At 38.9% G+C, this 21,079-nt stretch overlaps 1 protein-coding gene across 4 annotated transcripts in view; it reads left to right on the forward strand.

The window, feature by feature from the left end:
• The window catches only part of FHOD3 (formin homology 2 domain containing 3), a 360,289-nt gene that overhangs the window by 280,675 nt on the left and 58,535 nt on the right, over positions 1 to 21,079 (forward strand). For all 4 annotated transcript variants that reach the window (XM_021387316.1, XM_021387312.1, XM_021387314.1 and 1 more), the window contains 4 exons: positions 2,744 to 2,878; positions 10,508 to 10,722; positions 17,111 to 17,416; positions 20,186 to 21,075. In XM_021387316.1, the coding sequence (XP_021242991.1) occupies positions 2,744 to 2,878; positions 10,508 to 10,722; positions 17,111 to 17,416; positions 20,186 to 21,075 (1,546 nt within the window). The remainder of the gene's footprint in view (positions 1 to 2,743; positions 2,879 to 10,507; positions 10,723 to 17,110; positions 17,417 to 20,185; positions 21,076 to 21,079) is intronic.

Here is a 21,079-nt window from a genome sequence, read left to right on the forward strand (position 1 = left end):
AGTGCTAGCCAAACTGCTCTAGATCAAACCTCCAAACAAGGTGTTGGCACATGGAGGCATTCTACTACTAGGGTCATGTTAGAATTCCATATGCAGGACTGAGCTGCACATCTCCATAGAATTTCCCTGTAATAAGATGATAAGAATTTGTATTCACTCAAGAGCCCCAGAGAGCTTAGTCAGTGCTGAAGGTTTTCAACCTGCTAGATGCTATGCAGACTACAATCGCTGTGTGTCCCTCAGCATCACCCCACCCTTCATTTAAGTTTCCTTCATGTTTTATTAAGCCATAACTTCCTTTGACTCTAAATGGAGATTGCAGACTTAAGGAAGCTGGATGGAATGGGATGGCAAGTTAAATAACTGGAACAGACATAAGCATAGACTTGGTAGGAACCCTCATCTTGCCATCTCTTCCTGATCCTAGATGGTTTCAAGTGAAGACAGTGTCCAGTTTTCCACTTTCCAGAGCATTTTCTGATGATATACTCAATCTTATGGTGGTGATTTTTCAACAGTGTCGGTGTTCCTGCTGAGAGCTTTCTCTTGCAGCATGCACTAGAAGGTCAAAAGTTAAAATCAATTTAAAGTAAATTCAAGGAAAAAATCACCACACGTACTTGACTGTCAGGGTTTGGGGAATTATTTTCCCTCTTTCTTAGCACTGAGGAATATTGTAGATTTTTATGGTTTTGAGCATGATCCAGCATTGATACTATAGCTCTGGACGAGTTCCAGAAAGGAGGCTTACAGAATATCAAGTTTTATACCATCTTATGTAATGTTTGTGCTGGTGGATAGAACATATTGAAATTCAATTTATTGAAATTATTGAAATTATATTCATGCTACCCTGCTGCCAGTTGGGCTGAAATGACTAAGTTCTGTGGCATTGCTGCTCTCATAGACATAGGCACTTGGAAGATAAGTTTGCATTAGCGTTTTTGTCTTCTCCTACACCTGTTTTCACTGGCAAACCAGTGCCCTTACACAAAAGGCCTTCACTATGTGCTGTAGGCATGTAAATCAAAAAGGGAAATGATCTGACCCATCCTTTATGCAGAGTTCAGTCTTTTCAAAAAAGGCAGTATATATTTCTTTAATGCTTTAATTACCAAACTCATGTTACAACAATGCACAGAATCTGCCCTACATCAGTTATGTCTGTTTGACTTTATCAGTCTAATTCAATCAGTGTGGATACATTTACATCTGTATAAAGCTGTCCTCTACTATTTAGATATTTCCTGTCTAAGAGACAGAAAGAAAAGCACGTTTCTTCTGAGGGAGCTTTCTTGCCATGTGAAAGGTTGGTAGTACCATTACCACCGCTTTGGGGAAAAGGTGTATGAGAGAAACCACTCTCCTATCTGAAGCAGAAGTTATAGTAAAAAAAGAAAAAAGAAAAAAAAAAGAAAAATCTGTGTCCAGACCAAACTATAAGAATTTATAAATGTAGCTTTTTAAAGTACATTTACTGCCTGGAGCTGTTTCGTCTGAAAGGAAAAATCAATTTCATATCTGAGAAGCCTTTACTGTAGAGGCTGCCCTTTCTGATGAAAAAAAGTCCCACATTATTGGCTGGGCATTTCCATGGCCATGCATTTTAACAGCCTTCTGAACAGCAGCCAAAAATTTGATGTGCATTGCTAGTGGTGACGTTTAGAGCTTTTCATTATAGTAACCTACTGTGGAGCATCTAGTTCTAAGTTGTGGTAAGAGAACTGCAGAGAAAGTTACCTTTCAGACTAATTCTTCTTTAGTCATAAGGCATGTGTTGGTAAGTTGTTCTTTTTGTTCACTGTGGACAAAATGAGAACAAAACAGGCTAAATAATCAGAAAAAAAATAAAAAATAAAAAATAAAAAACTTTCTTACTGTTAAGAATAGTTAAGCTCTGAAATGACTGGATGTGATACATCCATCATGGGCTTTGAGGGCAGGTCAGACAAACACTTTTCAGGAATGGATTAAAAAGACTATATCCTGCCTTGGACAAGGGAAGGAACATGGGTAATTCGTCAGCCGCATTTCAACTAATTTTGTTATAGCTATTTTGATGGCACTTCATGTTTGTTATAACTAGTTGTGCAGTCTCTGGGTATTTTATTGATATGTTCCTACACATTATTAATTGTACCCTTGCATCACATGCAGCAAGAAAATCATAATAACAGAATTTGATAGTGTGTAAAGAAAAAGTAAGCCCCTACTTAAGAGAGCATTAAAATGTTAATGGGCAATTCTGAGGTCTTCTTTTGTTTTTCTGTGTACAGGAATCTCAAGTGCTTATAACGCGTCTGTTTTTAACATTATTGCATAAGATGTATGGAAAGTGCTTGTAAAGTGTTCCAGCTTTTTTTTTTTTCTTCTAAATTTCAAAAATCCATTATAGGGTTCAGCTTTTTGTTAGCAGGATTACAAATTCGAAAAAACATAAGAAACACCAAAGTTTAAGAGTAGAGAATATTGCAACTGAAATATTCTGGAGAGTTCTTACAGGTACTTTAAAACTTGGCAATATAGGAAGCCTACCCTATCTGCCATTCTTAAGCTCATCATAGTATCTAAAATCAATTTAGCAAGAAGATACTTAGTCAGTAGTTTGAAACATCCATATGTAAATGTTGCCGTGTCATTCCCTTGGCTGGGTTTATGTTACTTGCTGAATGACTGCTACTAATTTTTTGCCAGTATAATCAATAACAGTGACATTGAGAAACCTGATTCCCCTTTTCTGCAGGCCAGCTTTGGGTGGTCTCCTTACATCATCTTTCCGGCAGCACCAGGAGTCCTTGGCAGCAGAAAGAGAAAGACGACGTCAAGAGAGAGAAGAAAGGTTGCAGAGGATAGAACGTGAAGAACGAAACAAATTCAAGTAAGAATCATATTTACTGTCACTCTGTTGTCTTAATATGAGGTGGGTCTGCAAATTATTGAGACATTTAATTGTGAAATAATTGAATTGTTGAATATTTCCTGGGTATCTTTGGATACCTTTCTTGATACAAATGTCTGAAGAACTGGTGTATTAAACATTATAATGAATTTTATCATTTAAAAATTTGCATTTTTTAAGACAGCTATACATTAGCCAATTATTCTGTTTGGGTATCCTTAAAAGCCAATTTTTAATAGCTAAAGTGCCCTTTTCAAAGTATGATCTCAGTGAGGCATAAGTTTGAAGGTGAAATTAGGAGGAACTAATCAAGAAAGGAGTAAGAGACACCACTGAGATATATTTTGCTTTTATGTTTTGCAAAGTAAAAGCATTTTGCTGTCTTAGAATGTATAGTAGTGTTTGAATAGCTATATATTTTCCTGCTTTTCTGAGCATACATCTCTCTCCTGGAAACAGTAAGTGACAGAAAATAATTATCAGAATTATTGCTCAGACTGTGGCCAGACAAAGACCCCAGCTGAATACAGGACTCTGCATTTCCACATCAGAGTCCATGTCATGTGTTGTGGGATGCCAAGATGTTCTGCCTGCAGATGGTACGAGCCAAGTTCTCACTTCCTGTTTGATTCATGGCTGGAAATCCCAGTATAGCCATCAGCAAAGATTGCAGTGGGCTACATTTTCAGTAGTCAGAAGTTATAATACAGTAATATAAATAATGGTAAGATATATGTTTTGTTGCCTGAGAGATGCTATTTATGGGAAAGATGCCCCCAGGTTTCATGTGAGTTTGTGTATTAGTATGCAGGATTGTTTTCACTGTAATCATCTCTTTAGTAAGCAAGAAGTGGAGATGGTCTGTGTCATAGTGAATTTAGAAAGAGGAATAACTTGCTAGTTGTTGGCTGCTTGCTTGGTTGAAGGAGATATTCTACTGGCTCCAGAAGATAGCTAGTTTGGAAGAAAATGAGAGATAGAGGGAAGGTGGAAGAGCACCATAATAGGATCTTTGGCAGCCAATAACTGCCCACGTTCTCCTGAAACAGAAACAATCAGGTCATAGTCCTCAAGCATCTTCCAAAAACCTTCCCTCTAAGTGGTATCATCAGTCTGCAGCAAGCTGTCTTGAAAAGCCAACATGATCTTTCAGAAAGGAAACTCCCAGACCAAAAAAAACCACTAGGACATTTGGCAGCTTGACCTGTTTGAATAACAGATCTACACATTTCAGCCAAAGTTGGCTAAAGTAGTTGTTCAGTCACAGAAAGAGCTATAAAATAAAGCACAATTTTTTTTAATTTACATCTTCATCCCATTACTCTAGAGTCAGAAAGTGTTTAACTAAATGTCATGGCTGTTACATATTTGAGACAACAATTTTTCAGTGCCCAGTGTTTTCAACTTCAATATTTGAGTTCCCTGTTCACCCAAAAAAGTTAGAGGTTGTGTTTGAGAAGAGGGTCTCCCAAGCCACTAAGCTTTGCAGGCAGCATCCCAGAGCTGATTAACCAGTCTGGAAAGAGGAGGACAAAGCCACAGCAAACAGTTGTGGACAGTTTCATAAGAGTTCATAGGATTTAATTACTGTATCATCAGTCTGGCTGGAATCTCAGTCTCTGAAGATGTATTTTTGATTAAAAATAACACTTCAATTCACAGCCTTTAAACTCGTGAGCAGTACTGGATTTACCATCATGACTCATTTGTTATCTCATTCTTTCCAATTTTGCCTTGACAACGTTGCCATAGATTCTGGCACCATTATTGAGAAATTGAGAATAATTTAGGAGAGAGCATCACCACTTGTGAAAGACATTGTTTTTAGAAGTGTTAAAATGCTTTGAAAGCGACTACTAGCAAAAGGAATGCTTTACAAAATTGATGTTTTTCTCAGTAGAAGGTCTGTTGTCCCTATTTGCATACGTAGTACAATATGTCCTAAAATGAGAGGATTATTCTTCAGCTGTACTTAGAGATGAAAGTAGTCAGAGGGGAGTGAGTAATGTTCACATTTCACTGAAAAATTCTTTGGGTTTTTGTTGTTGTTGTTGTGTTGTTGGTTTTTTTTCCTTGAGGTTATTCCCATAGCTATTGTAATTGTAAAGAATACTCTGAAAATGTTGTAAAAGTATCACCAGTAGTGACTCAGAAGTATGTGGAGGATAGCCTGAAACAATGTATGTTTCATGTTAATGCTGACCTTTGAAGAGTAGATTTTTAATAGCTGTTGGAGCAATTAGTACTGTTGTTACTGTATGATTACTGTTATAGATGGCAAGTAATTCATTTGATATAAAAAGCAGTGTTTTACTGGAAAAGTTCTGAAAGTCTTTCTGGTACTCATAGGTTGTGATGGGAAAGAACTTAACAGCTATAATGTCATCCTTTGTGTCAGCAGGTTCAATATTAAAACTATTTAGCTGCTGCATGAAGGCAGATTTGGATGCTTATTGGGTTCTACTATTACCTGAATAAAATTTGTTTGCCAAGGAATTATTCACTTATTTGCTTGCTGACAAATTTTTCATTTGTGGATATAACAGACCTACTTGAAATTACAGAGTCCAGGCATTATGCAAAGCTGACTTGGCAGAAGTTAAATGTATGGGGGCTGCTCTGAAAGTAATGACTCCTGTTTTATTAGGTTGGCCCACAACATCAGAGGCGAATGTTGATGGTATGGCAGTAGTGGTTGAACCTTCCCACCAATATTTTGTTATATTTTGTTGCTGTGCTACAGATAGTAGCAGAGGGGGAGTCTGAAAAAATGGCATCTGACATGGAAGTGCATGTGGAGCAGAAGTGTGTCATTCAATTCCTCCATGCAAAAAAAAAAGGCACTTATTGACATTCATCAACCCTTGTTGAACATTTAAGGAGACCAGAGAATGGACATGAGCACAGTGAGGCATTGGGTGGTGTGTTTCAGCAGTGGTGACAGCAACAGCGGGTCACCTCTGCTGGTACAGATTTTTATAAGCGTGGCATACAGGCTTTTGTTCAGCTCTGGCAAAAATGCAGAGCTGACAGTAGTGACTATGTTAAAAAATAATGTTGGGTAGCTGGAAGTTTGCTCTATCAAATAGTGTTATAGTGATCTTTCTATCTGTAGTAGTTTCCATGGAAATAAATAGGAGGCATTACTTTTGGAGAGACCTACATACGAGTTACTTGACAAGATGAGATAGATGAAGTTTTGTGTCTAAAATTCAGGGTGAAAAATAAGTAGCAAAAGAACATCACCATTGGATGATCCTGAATGTGCCCTTTAAGAACAAAGAACTGTCCTACTTGGTAAAGCCAAATACTTGGCCAGTTTGCTGTCACATTTGCAGCTGTGTCAACTGAAATACACTTAGGAAAGGTATATTAGAAACAGGACGCATAATGTCTGCTCCTTTCTTTGGTATAACCTGCCAGATACAAGCAGTCCTTGTTTCAGGGTATTCCATATGGGGCCAATGAGTAATTGTTTTACAGCCACTAATGGGCTTGTTCCTTAAGAAGTTGTTATTTTTTTTTTAATTACTCCAAACTATGTATTTGGTGTACACATATATGTCGTATATGCATAGATACACTTACATACATAGATTTCATAATTTTTTCAAAGGAGTCTATAGTTTTTGTTGAAAACAGCCTTCATTGTCCCTGATCACCTTTCTTAAACTGCTCTTGGTTTCTTCTGTTGTACATATAATTCTGTAACCTGCCTTATTCTTTTGGTTTCCTCTGCAATTTACTACAATTTTCTTTTTAGCCGTGATTATTTAGACAAAAGAGAAGAACTAAGACAAGCAAGAGAAGAGAGGTCTGTATATGCTGCATTCATCCTTCCCTTTGATTGTTTCCACTTCCTATATTCTGTATTGTTCTGTATTTACACTGTTAACTGTGCATGCTCAGGACACTTCCATTAAAAAGAAGTCTGTAAGGAAGCTGTTGTGTTATTAAAGAGGAGAATCAAGTCCAGCTGAAAGCACAGCAATAAATAAGGAGTAGTGGGACTGGAATGCATAAGAGTGATTGATGATCTATCTTTAATCTGTTTGTGTGGGAAATAAGTTTACTCCATTTGCCTCAGAAATTTGCCCAAATCTAGTGTAGTTATAAATCTGATAAGCCTGTGTTTCTCACTCAGTAGGCCCCAAGCTTTCTGGAGGGTCAGAAAAGGCAGCTGTGGATATAGCAAAGAAAGTGGGGTAACAAACACTGGAAAATTGGGTGATGGAAATGAGTCTAACACCTACTCCCAACGTAGTTTTGTGTTTCAGGGTCAGGTTTTCTTTGCTCATCTCTCTTAAGTGAGTAAATTATAAAGCGTAGCAGCGTTTGTCTTAAATTAAGAGTTTGATTTAGTTTTTAGATAGCTTATTTAAACAGACTGAACTTTCTTCTTTTTTTTTCTTTTTCTTTTTTTTGATTCAGTTAGAGAATTTAAAAGCTTTGGGCTCGACTGGGAGTTATGTGCTTATGAAAGCACATTTTTCAAGGAATACTTGACTGAAGACCTTTGCCTTTCAGTAGCTTCATCTCTACATTCACTAGTAATTATACCCTGGAGGGATTTCTTGTTTTTACCTGGAAAATATGCATGTTACTGAACAAATAATAGATGAAAAATCATCCAGATTGCCTCAGTTCTGCTTTTATGGTCCTCTAGAGGTTGCTCTACAGGGATGCTTTTGGAATTGTCAAGAACTGGAATTATATTATCAAACTATGAGAGCAGCCATCTCACAAATTGTCGTGGTGCTGTTGTTTTTTCATCATATCATCAGACATGAGGCAGTCATGTCAGACTGAAGTCTGATCTGCCGGCATGTCTATTGTGGGTGAAGTAAGTAGTATTAAAACATGATTTTGACATCTCTAAGAGTAACAGAAGTTGGGTGGTCATTCTTTGTTGCTCTGGACAAAACAACTGCTGTGCAGTCTGATACAATTTCACTGGTCAAGAGGAGTGTGCCTCTATCATTAGGGTGTTTTTGAACTGAGATGTTAAACTAGTTTTAAGTTCTTCCCTTAAAGAAGAAAGATGCATTTGCTTTGACAACAAGTAAACATTGGAGCACCATTCATTTCATGTGTTCTGTTTGTTTGATGGTTTGAGGCTTTTTTATTTTGCTTGGTTGGGTATTTTCCAGTGGTAGTTTAACCCTATAAAGGTGAGCTTCCAAACCCTCTCTACTGTGATTTACAGATCAGATTGTATGGTTCTACTCTCCACCCACTGACTTTGTTGGTACAGAAAAAAATTCAAGTTGACCTAAGGGCATTGCTCAGAGACCTAGTCAACTCAAAATATTTTTTATCTACCTGAAGGAGTTCAATGTAATGTTCATGAGGCATACCAAATGGGTAGCCCACAAATATTTGGCTCTTTTGGCTCTTGACTATAGAAAGGAGTCAGCATAGGCATGATGGTGACTGCAGATTTCCATGATTTGAAGGAATGTGGCAGTATTGCTTCTGTATAGAATCAGTGTGTCCATCCTGTACTGGAGGAACTAAATGTAGCAGAAGGATGGTACCTCATCCTTTCAGCTGCTTCAGCTCAAACTCCTATAGATAAATATACGTTCTTTGTCAAGTCTGAAGCATTAATAACTGATGATAGAATGATTTTAGTTCCTGGTTAAGTTGCCACATCTGCTTATTAGTTTGCCCTTTTGCTAAGTAGTTCTGCCTCTGTCCTGCCATGGGAATCGCTGGTCTGGTTCCCTTTTTTCTTTCAGTATAATAAGCAGATATAATTTGAGAAGATGCGTCTTGATGATAGTCCTCTGCTCTGCTGGCTAACTGTGTAGTGCACAGCAGCAGAAGCTAAAATGTTAAAATATGACAAAGAACTTAGGACAATAAAGCATTGTAGTTCCCCTGTTACAGAAGGATCTGTCCAGATCTTGGTTGCAGCGTGTTGGCAAACAGAAAAAGCTTCCATTGCAGCCAGCTAGGCTGTACCTGTTTTAGCTAAGTGATCAATTTGAATGGCTCTTTATGAGGCTTAAGTACCTTCTGCTCTATTTGTGAGAAGGTGGAAAACAGTCTGTAAGCGACCAAAGTTAAAAGGAAGACTGGCTTCATTAACTGTAACAAAACATTATGCTAATGCCAGCAGAAGGCTTTCTCCTCCATTGAAAAGACAAAAATCATTCTTTAGAATTGGCTTCATGTTAGAACTGTAAACAGTTTCTATTTTATAGCCATACAAGTATGTGGCTTATTATATTTTCATCCAGAATCTGTAGGGGTTCTTTTTTTCTTGCAAAATTTGTTCAAAGCATGTGCATACCTCTGGAGGAAAAAAAGAAAATGAGTTTGTTCTTCATTATTGCTCTTTGCAATAAAGCAAATTGCCTCTGAAAACACAAGAACAGCTCTTCAAAGACACATTTTCTATGCTCCGTATGGATGTTTGCAAATGTGCATGTGTGTGTGCTTACCATATGTACTAAGCATGTTTGTTGCCCCATGGTGCTGACTTCTTTACCCTTCCTGCTTTTAATGCACACTTGTACACTAATTCAGGCTGTCAGTGAGGCAGGCTGGAGGAGGAGAGGTGTTCCCTGTTATGAAGTGTTCACAGCAGTGGGTTAGAGGAGGATGACCACAGCATTTCAGAGACGTAAACAGTAGTCTTGATTAACCTGTTTAACAGTTCACTCGTGGGTAAGACAAACAGTACGAAGCCTGATCCAGCTGTATTCATGAATTTATTCGTTAGCAAATAATGGTGGATAAAATTAGCAGGCATCTGGTAGAGGCACGTATTTCAAAGTTATTTTGGTCACAATGTATAAAGCGCACTATGAAGAATATGATTGGTAGCTGGTCTTAATAAACAGTTAGTGAGTTCTGCCTGCCTAAAATGCAAAACAGATGTATCTTTGTTCTTTTAAAGTGACTTTGATGAATAAACTACATGTGACGTCAGGTCCAAGCTATTGGATGTCTGAGTCCGGCGGAGAAATTTTTTAGAATAGAAAAAAGAAAACTTTCCATTGTAGGCTCTGGAGAGAACAAAGTGAATTCCAGTGCATTGCTCTCAGAGCAAATAGGAGCAGGTTCAGAGACTTCAGATAGTCAATCCAACATTTATGATTGGTATTATTTTCAGGGAGATCTGTTTTTGTCTGCTGCACTGAACCATTTTCCTCTCCTTGCAGCAAGCCTCAGACTTTGGCTGCTTGCATCGGTATTAAGGGGGTCTGGCTTTGGAGGTTGTTCTTTTTTTTTTTCCTCCCATTTTAGTTTTGGGAGAGGGAGGGCTGGGAGGAGCAGGAGGTGAAGGAGGAGGGTGAAGAGGAGGACAGACAAATGCTTCCAAAAGGAGAAGTACTATGCAGACTCAATACTATATCTAAACACTCTCTAATTCTGCTTCCTTTTGCTTTTGTTTTGTCATGAGCAATTTAACTTTTTTCAGGGCAACAGTCTTTGCTTTGGTGTGCATTTTTTGGCAGATTGACCAGGCAACCAGTTTAGTGCCGTACCCCTTGTGTCTGGAAGTCCGCTCACTCTCTGCAGGTGTTTCATCCATAAACAAGCATCAGCCACAGACTTCTTTTTCTTTACGGAAACCCTTTGGAATTTAACTTTCAGATACAAATACTTGGAGAGATTGGCAGCCGAGGAGTATGAGAAGGAGCTGAAGAGTCGAAGTGTAAGCCGAGGCAGAAGTGAGCTGTCCTTGAACCTGAGATCTCCTTCAGCCCCATCCTCACCTGTACCCAAGTGTGTCAGCCCAGCATCCATAGAGTCCCAGGAAGAGCTGAAGACCCCATCCACCCCCTGTGGAACTCCTCAGCACTCAGAAGGTAAGTGAAAAGCAGGGCAACGGGAAAAGAAGGATGCTTTTATGATTGTTCTCTCTGGCTAGCAGTGATTTTTCATACATGAGTGCAAGAATATTACTTCTGAGATGCCAAAGTAGAGGGTCTTGTTATATTGGTCCTTGCTGTCTTCCTAAATTTCCTTTTTTTTTTTTTTGCATAGATTTGGATGTCTTGTAGTCTATTCAAGCAAAGAATACACTGCTATTCATTGCTATGATTTACATTAGCGTTGTCTGATGGTATTAGAATGGATTAACTGGAAAATATATCCTACAGAGGGTCTTAATTTTAGCATCATGTTCCTTCTATATTAGAAGTTTCTGAATACTAAACCAACAATATTCCTGCCAACAGATTTTGCTTGTGTGGATTCTCTGAAACAACAGATGAATGCCAAGATTATAATAATCTTCCAGTAGAGCACAGGCTGAATGGGGCAAACAGAAAGGCTCTTTAATTGAAGGCAGGGAGGGTGTGTTGGTTATTTTTAACACCAACAAAAGCTTTTAAAATTGTAGCAGAAGTAGTAAAGGACTTAAAAGAGACCACAGACAATTAGTGAAAAGGAAAGTATAATTAGTGTTTGCACGGTTGGTTTGCTGTCATATAATTTATTGGTGTACAGAGCAATATTTTTTGTGTGTGCACGTCATTCTGCCATTTCCAACACGTACCCCTCCTTCAGTCTTGAAAAAAAACACCCACCATACGGTTTTATATTTGCACCACACAATATTGCATTAACTTTGGGAGCTAGAGTGCATGTTGAGGGTGAATTATTGCCATCATTCATTTTTATTTTATTTTATTTCCTGCTACATGCTATTGGTGATTAATGCATTTGTAACTTGCACTGCTTGGTTTTATTGAGTGTTATGGCTAGTAGCATGCTGTAAAGCAAGGGAGTTTAAGAAAAAAGTTACAAATACCGAGTGTTACGTATGTTTATTCTCACTGTATTAAGTAGGTGAAGTTTATTTAATTTAGGTTTATATGTTTTCTCAATTATATTCCCAGTTTTATTATCTAACACCTTAAAAGTCTCAGTGGAATTATTTGAATTTAAAAACATGGATATTTTCCTGTAAATTTGATAGTCAGAAACATCCAGATACCCATTTCTTTGAGCTCAATATTACCTTTAGAGCAAGTAAGCTGGATTTTTCCACCATTACGATTTCAGAGCTGGGTAGGGAGCAAGTATCTCTTTTATGATGATTATTTTAACATATTTCTCCTGGAAGCATTCAAAAAAATGTATGAAATGGAGCAGTACAGTCCATTTGGAGAGTACATTTAGAGCAGGTGTACAGGGAAACGTTAGGCAGCCTGGTTGTGGCAAACCTATCAACACGTGGGTAGGCAGGGCCTCTGTACTGAAAATCCTGGCAACATCAGTAGGCATCAGAGAGCAACACCTGGAAGCTTAGCAGTAAACTACAAGGAGAAAGAATATGGATAGGCAGGGTAAGCCTTCAGCCAAGGGCAACTGAAGGCTGACAGCCAGGACAGCACCCTAACATGAGCTTGAAATCTGCATTCTTCAGTGGAAGCTGTGCATGAGGAAGGGCAGCTCTTTCAGACCTAACAAAAATATTGGGAAGGTCATTTGAAATAATGAGCACATGGGCAGGGCAAGTTCTCTTGTTCTGTGGAGGTGGACAGATGATTGGATCAACCAACAGCTGGCAGGCTTCTTTGCAGATTTTGTGCCATGGCCTCTAGACTGTTTATTATCTGAGTTCCTTATGTTCTTTTTCTGTCCTTAGGAAATGTTATGAATCGCACTTAATAGAGAATGAAACTGAGACATTAACTTGCTTAAGCAAGTTGTAGGAAAGCTGAAATAGAGCCCTGGACAGAGCCAATTTACATTAACCCCAAACAGTTGTGTTGAACATGGGAGTCATCATCCTCTCAAACAAGCATAAAACTGCAGAAGGAAAATACTTACTCAGTTCTGTTCATAGGACCCTCCAAAGACTCTGCAAGAGTAGCGTTAACAGATGTGTGATATTTGCCTGCAGAATTCAGACATGATGTCAGATGAGAAGTGTGTTCCTCTAGTAGCAAAACAATATCTGGTCTTAGAAGTTAAATTATTTTACACTGCTTGTGTTAGAGTATCCTTTGGCCATGCAGTATCTACTGGGCTGAAGTAGGAAACAGATTTTGTCTGTGAAACTTTCTCTCACACTGTGAAGCATCTCAATATCTCTACCCAACATAAAAATCTGGACTTCATGATCTGGAGTGTTTTCTCATATAAAACAATTGGTTCCACTAAAGTAATCAAGTCTTATACAACTTACTCTTGTAAAACTTGTGGTAAGGCATTCAGAGGAAATGAAGGCAGTCCCATAACTGCGAAATAGAACTTAATTTTTTTTTTAAAGGAACTACTACTTCTTTTTTAATTTCATTGGATAATATTTTATGAAATGCACATGTGCATTAAAGGAAAGCAACAGTAACCAAGAAATTTCTAAAATCAATCCACAAAAGCATCAGAGACAAACCCTTCTCTGAGAGGGGCAGCTTTATTCAGTACTCAGGGAAGTAAACAGGTCAACCCAAATGTGCCTTCTGGACAGCAGGAAAACTTCTGAACATGTCAGTAGCAGAGCAAGGTTCAAATACTGCATATGAAGTATGACTAGTGAAAATGTCTGGACATGGAGAAGCACTGAAGCATGAAGGTGCAGTGAGTCCATTACAGCCACAGCTGTACAGTAGGTCAGAGGATGAGGAGGTGTGGGGGGACAAAGGAAGGAAGAGCCAGTTCCCTCCCGGCAATCACTCTATACTAATTTTTACCATTGCAAAGGATGGGAGAAAAGATTGGAGGTTGGGGGCAGAGAAAGAAAGAGAAAATGAGGTGAGCCCTGCTGAATTCACAGCAAGATGAATCCTGTTCTGGAAGAGCTGAAGGGAGATCCAGCCAAGACTTTAAGCTTTAACTTTTTGTTGAATTGCCTGAAGAATTCAGCCAACCTTCTTCAGGCTTATTGTATGTTTTCTCAAGAGACACCATTTCCCAGCTCCAAGCAGACAGCAAGGAAAAGAGGTGAAGATGAGGTTGTCTAATTTATTACAATGGCAAGGGATTAGGTGTAGGCCTGGAGGGATATTTGTTCTCTCTGAGGGTTTATCAGCCTGAGGGATTGAGGTCTTATCAGCAGCTAGAAAGCATATGACAACCTGTGTCTGTTCAGAGTTCTTTAATAGCTGAGTATCAAAAGTAATTTCCTTCTATGTCACTGTGCAGCATTGTGAGTTCGTAGTTATTTTCAGAAGGAAGCAGCCTGCTGTTTGCTCAACCTTATTCAGAAGAGAGCTATCACCAATATGTGATCATAACATAGCAGATCACGTTGTTGTGGGTTTTGTGTGTGTGTGTGTGTGAGACAAAGTCTTAAAAATGTCAGAAGATGAAAATTCTCAAACCAGAAAAATCTTTACACATTCCTTGAGGGGCTCTGCTACCATCTCAGTCAGTGCTGAGGATACATAGCTGCTTTGGGAGATCTCATTCTCCTGAGAAATCTTTTTTTCCAACAGTGCATTTTCAGAGATTAACTTTTGGGAGAAAAAAAGAAATAGGCATAAGATTCAAAAACTACTCCTTAAAGCCATGTTCAGTTTTCTTCCCCCTTGTGAATCCGTACTAGTCTGAAAGTGCCATCTCATTTCACTCAACAAGAATTTTATTTGTTAACATCTTTAGAAGTTCTCACCAGTATCAACCCATGGATGGAACTGCAAGTGATAGATATATGGCTGGCTTAGTAGCTTCGTTTTTGGGCTAGTGTTTGTTGACAAAATTGTTTTCTGAACTGTTTTTTTGAAGTTAGCACTACTGGATATAGCTCACTATTTATAGTTTGGGTTATAGGTAGATTCTTTGACATGATCCCAGAAGAGAGAGAGAGAGTTTCAAGATGAGTATCAGTGTACCCGTTTTGTTCTAGAGGTGTTCAGATTTTGATATTCCTTGAACTCAAAAAGGCAGCTTGTGTCCGCATATTGCTGTCTACTCTTTGGCATATATTAGGATCTCCTAAGACACTGCATCTTTCTGGTATGTGTGGAATATTTCTGGTTTGCAGAGGATTCAGAATTCTTTTGAAAACTGCTTTTGTAGGCTTACATTCTCATTTTCTCAAGCACTTTTCATGTCTTCCCTGACTGCATCCTATTAAATCTTAAGTGCAGCTTCATGATGACAAAATGTTAGTGGTCCTAGCTGTATTTTAGTCAGCTTCTTTCTCCACCTGAGCTGTTGGAGTTGACCTTCCTGGTCACTACACTTTTTGTTCTTGGAGAGAAAAATCTAGAATTCACACAGGCAAAAAAAGATGGCTAGTTAAGGAAGCTGAAGATGTTTATGTATATCTATGTAGTCATCGTGGACCATTGCAGAATGACAAGTTCAGAGTCTCTCATTATACAGTACCATGCTAGTTCCAGGATACCTAAGGTTGTACCCCAGTTATATTCAAATCTTGTCTTGACTTGAAAATACTCTTCTGTTACACCTTCAAACTAACAGCTGTAGTCAGATATACACCACTGAGTATTTGCCCAACTCCTTGCCAGCTTTCTAAAATTTTGATTCTCTCACAGGCAATGCCAAGAGTAGAGTTGTAAGTAAGACAGATTTAAAGAGACAAAGCCTGTGCAGAGCTGCTCACAAATCAAATGTTAGACTTTTAAATGTTCTTTGTGTAAAGGAGGGAGAAAGGTAAGCTTCTAATTGTGTTTTAAAACATCTTAAAGGGGGTTGAGTATGCACAGACTATTTATTAAACATACTATGCAAACATTTCTTTTATATATATGTTTTTTATATTTATTTTATATATATGTTTTATATATGCATAGATGGCTGTTTAACTACGCATCATTTGTGAATGTGTAAAAGTTTAACTCCAACAAAATCAATGACAAAATTAATTTGCAATTTTTTACACTAAAATTATATAAAATGAAGTGGAATAGTGTGATATTGAAGATGCGTTCCTCAAAGATAGTTCAAAAATGTGTGTTATTGTAAAGATAAGGCATAGGCATTGTTAGTAATCATCATTCTTTGTGTGAGTGTCACAGAAAAAAGAACAGGCACTCAACGTGAAGCAGTCTTTGGAAAATGTTGTGACTCTTGTTATTTTGGCTTCCACTGTCTTTGGATAAATCCATTACCTGCTCCCTAGAGGACTGACCTGTTTCAGTTACATTCCAGTGTGATACTATTTGCCTTTAAAAGATCATTTCGTTCTTGAAGAAAGACTCATCGTACATTATGTGATCCAGAGATCATGACAAGTCCAGAAGCCTATTTCACAATATTGCAATGACAAGCAGTTAGTAGAAGGAAAAACAAGTATGACTTGGTCATCATTGTCACCTGTCACAAAATTTAGTACAAAGGGATTTTGGGGAGTATGCAAAACTAACATGCATGGCTATTTTCATCACTCCTGCATGGCAATTTCAGCGTTCATAAAATTGTGAGCTGCTTTATGTGAATATGAGTGGATGCTCTTCAGTTTCTTTGCCGCATGCAGAGAACATTTGCATGTGAAAATCAGATGTTTTAGCTAAAAAAGTAAAGAAGAATGAAGTTCACTGTCAGCGATAAAGCAGGGAAGAAGAAACCAGGTGTGCTATCAACAGTATTCACCACGTTGCCAACTGATAAAAACCTCAATGTATGACATATGCCAACCAATTGGAAACTAAATTTGTGCCATATGCCAAGCATTTGGAAACTGTTCAATTTTGATGTGGCTATTCTGAAGTAAATGTGCATGAAAAAAACCATATGTTTTTCGTCAAACAGATGTGTGTCAGTGCCATTTCCAGACTATGCCATTTCATTGTGTTAATAAAACTAATATTGTATTTTTTGTTGAAATGTTCCTCATCAGGTGAAAAAAGAATTCCTCCAGAAACCAAAGAAAATTCAACCCAAAAGCCACAATCTCTCTCCTTTTTGCTTTTTACAAGATCTCTTGCTTCCTGACTCTAGGCACTGAGTTTTCAATGTCATGGGTGGGATGCCCATTTTCTGCTGGTTCAAATCCTTATGCGATTCCAACACTCCAGCTGTGGAAGTATGTATAAAAACAGTGGATTGGCTCCAGACAGTAAGCAAAGGGGTTTGCCAGGCCACTCTCATGTGCAACGCTGTCGTCACACAACATTCATCAATCTGTTGCTCATAATGTTAAGCATGCCATGGACTTGCTTTTTATTTTCTTTCCATAAGGCACTTGTACAGTTTTCACGTCGTTCTCATTTGGACGGGTGAGCCTGACACAACTCTGCTGTTAAGTGCATCTCTTTCTCCCATTGTTCTCTCCACCAGTGAGTGCCAGTGAACCCGAACCAGAGACAGAGACAGAACCAGAAGCAGAGCAGGAGACTGAGGCAGAGCCTGAGCAGGGAACGGAGACACCCAAGGAAATAGAGGCTACAGAGGTGGGACCAGAGAGTGAGGTGGAGCAAGGACCAGAGAGAGAGCCAGAAGAAAGTGCAATACTCAGTGAAAAAGAGAGGCAGAATGAGGAAGTGAATGAAAAAGACAACTGCTCTGCATCCAGCATATCCTCAGCAAGCAGCACTTTAGAGAGGGAAGAGAGAGAGGACAAGTTAACCAGTGACAATGAAACTGGTAAATTGAAATTTTTTTTCAATAATGAAGGATTTCTGGCGGAAAAAAAAATGTAAAATTTGCAGCTCTTTTGTTTTGTTAAATAGCAAACAAACCCTTTGCACCTATTGAAGACTTCCTTCTCAGTGGCCAAATCGCTGTCTTTTCCCTGCTTGGAAATCCACAGGCTTTGATGGGGTTTCTGCCTTTGAGGGGCAAACATGCCATGATGAAATGAGGCTTCCTTTAACTCGAGACCATTTTCTCCCTTAAGTTTAATGTAGTAACTGCTGAATCGTGATGTTGTAGTGATTTGCATCTCTACCTCCCAAGGAATTGTCTTTTCTGCACATAAAACAATGAGATAAGAGGCCTTGCTGATTCAGTTTTTCATGAGATTCTAAACAAATTTTCACATGCCATTAGCTTTTAGTTCAGTAGGAAGAAAAATGAGGGCTGAGCTGTTTGTTCCATCCTTCCAATTTTCCTATCCTATGATTCAAAAAGCAGAGAGAGATACATAGGAGCTGCAGACTACAGTTCTAGGCTGTGACCATCATTAGCTCAGGTGGAGAAGCCCATAAAATATACATTGCCTCAAAGACCACAGCTCTGTAGTGATCAGTGTTTCTGGTTACACATGTAAAGGGTAGCCCCGACTGGAAAACACCGTAAGAATCTTAAGAACCAGTTTTCTGCCCTAGAGAGATAATTATAACCAGAGTTTGTCATGCAGTCCAGGCAGGGAGAAAAAGGCAGATTTTGACCTTCGCTGATTAATTATACTTTTCCTTTTTTGTTTGTTTGTTTGCTGGCTTTTATAGAGAGGTAAAGGAACGAAGTGTAATTAGGGCATTTCCAAGTCTTCTTCTTGATCCTTTCACTCTAAATAAATGCTTATGTACTTTCTTTGTTAAAAGCTAATAACTATACCCTGGTAATCAAATATCAGCATGTTAAAAATTGAAGTATTTTACCAGTAGGCCAAAGATTTATTAGGTTGTGCTATGAAGGACTTCTCATATAGTGAGTCATTTCCATTCTAGTAGATAAGAAGAATCAGAAAGCAAAGGGAAGCACTGTTTTCCAGCAGCTATCAGATTCCCAGCAGACATTTTACCCATTGGTTCTACTCAGATGCATTAAGGGCAAAGAAATAAAGCCTTTGGTTCCAGCTTCTTCGTCAGCCATGCTGCTGAACCTGTCTTCTTATAGTTCTCATTTCTCTAATAGCATTTCACAGCTTTACCACTGTGGAGGGAGGGAGAGAACTGAGCAACTCTAAGTAGCAAGAGCAAGAGTATGCAAAGCAATAACATTTGAATAGATAGGGGAACCGCAGGTAGACTATGAGACCCCATCTTACTTACTTTGGGGAGTTTTTGATGAGAGCACAGGGGTAGCTGTCATGGTAAGAAAGCAGCTCAATTGATAGCAGAAACCTAAAAAGATATTTAAAACTCTGAAGTATTTAAAATGTCAGGAACATATGAGGAAAGATAAACATGAAATGGAATTATAAGTGAAAAGGCAACTGCAATGTATAAATTGAAACCTTTAACCATAACTGACCAAAAGGACAGCATAACAATCAAAATAAAATGTTTAAAAAGTAGAATTTATAAAAATATGTTAATAAAATGTGTAAAGACTATGGGGAACAGAAAGAATCCCATAAAGAAGATATATTAAGTGTGAAGAATGATCTTTGTCCATATTTAATCACTTCATCTTTTGCCCTTTGGAAAAAAAAAAGCATAATTTTTTCTCAAATTATCCACATTGGTTAGCAGTATTATATTCAGGAAAATGCAGTCTAAGATTCTTGCATCATTTATTTTTACAAATTGACTGCTATGGTTTGTTATTTACAGTGCTGTCTTAAACAGATTATTCTGCAGATTATAGTTTTAAAAAGCAGTAGTCAGAAAAATAAAACTTCATTACAGTGACATTCTAAACGGTTGTGATGTGTGAAGAAGGCCATTAGGTTTTCAATTCCATCATATGCTACAGAAGAGTAACAGCATCTGATGAGCAGCACTTTCAGAAATCACTAGAAGACTTGATTTAGGTGCTTGTATTCCTACAAGTAACTTTGAAAATCTTGCTTTTATGATTCTACTCATGAAGTTGCCATGAGAGCTGTACCCTGGGTATACAATCAGGTCTGTGATTCAAGTAGCTCCTGTCATGAAGGCAGCCCAGGTACCAGCCAAGAGGTCCAAAGTGCAGCCAGATGTGAAAGCTGTCCTCCCCTACGGGTCAGAGAGGGAGGAGGGGGAGGAGGAAGCAGTTACATGTTGACCTTGAAGGCAGGCAGGTAAACTTCCTCTCTTAAGGAAGTTTTCCTTCCAGCTTATGGGTAGATCAAAAGTATGATGGCAACCTGTCTTGTGCCATGGTCACAATATTTAAGCCCCACTTCAGATTACAAAATATTCTGAGCTTTTATGCACTGTGTAAAATGAGCTGGGATAGTACAAAATGTAATCTGACAGATTTCAGAAGAAACCCTAAATCTCAAAATCCTGACATTTATGAAGTCCCTCCTGAGCTGAACAGATTATTTTCTGCTCCCGCTCCTTCTTAGAGAAGTACTCCCAGCCCACTGGGATCGAGCCATATATCAGCACTGTCACTAATTGCAAAATTTCCAAACCCATTGCTTACCCAGTTTCAGAGTAGTTGTGCATGCATCCCAAAAATGTTTTTCTTGTGGTGGGGAACGTTCTTGGTGTTCTGGCTCCCTTCTCCTGACTTTTCCCATCTGTGTGTGTGTGATTGCAGGTCCATGGTCCCAGACCATTCAGGATGCTGGCGTGAATGAGCAGTGCAGCAACATCCTCAACAACAAGCGGTTTATGCTGGACATGCTGTATGCGCATAACAAAAAGCCCAAGGATGAAGACGAGAAAGAGCTGGAGGCGAAGGAGGAAAAGAAGGAGACGGAGGAAAACGAGGAGTCCCTCACTAGTCTAGCCAGTAGGATCTCTATCCTTCAGGCCACAAAGCAGGCCAAAGATGAAAGTGTCAAAAAGATGGAGATCGGAAACCTGGACAACCAAGGCAGTGTGAAAGCCTTTGCGGAAAAATTCAACAGTGGTGAGCTGGCCAAGGGGACAGCCTTGCCTGAAGATGAAAGCAGTGAACAGGTCCCTGAGAAAACACCAGCACAGCCAAAGAAGGAATCTGACTACATCTGGGATCAACTCATGGCTAATCCTAGAGAACTTAAAATCAAAGACATGGATTTTACAGACTTGGGGGAGGAGGATGATGTAGATGTGTTGGACATGGATATGGGTCCTGGGGACTCCCTTGTTCCCCCTCCTCCACCTCCGCCTTCTTTCCTGGGTTTGCCTCCTCCACCACCTCCCCCACTGTTTGGATGTCCGCCTCCACCTCCACCCTCTGCTAATTTATTGGCTCCTCCTCCGCTATTCAGCACTCCTCAGGGTTTAGGGTCACCCCAGGTTTCTAGGGGTCAGCCAGCATTTATAAAGAAGAAGAAAACCATCCGTCTGTTTTGGAATGAGGTACGGCCATTTGAGTGGCAGTGTAAAAACAACAAACGCTGCAGAGAATTCCTGTGGTCGAAACTGGAACCCATTAAGGTGGACACTTCCAAACTGGAGCATCTCTTTGAGTCGAAGTCCAAGGAACTGCCTGTCACAAAGGTAC

Source organism: Numida meleagris, chromosome 2 (genome assembly GCF_002078875.1).
Source record: "Numida meleagris isolate 19003 breed g44 Domestic line chromosome 2, NumMel1.0, whole genome shotgun sequence".
Classification (NCBI taxonomy): Eukaryota; Metazoa; Chordata; class Aves; order Galliformes; family Numididae; genus Numida; species Numida meleagris.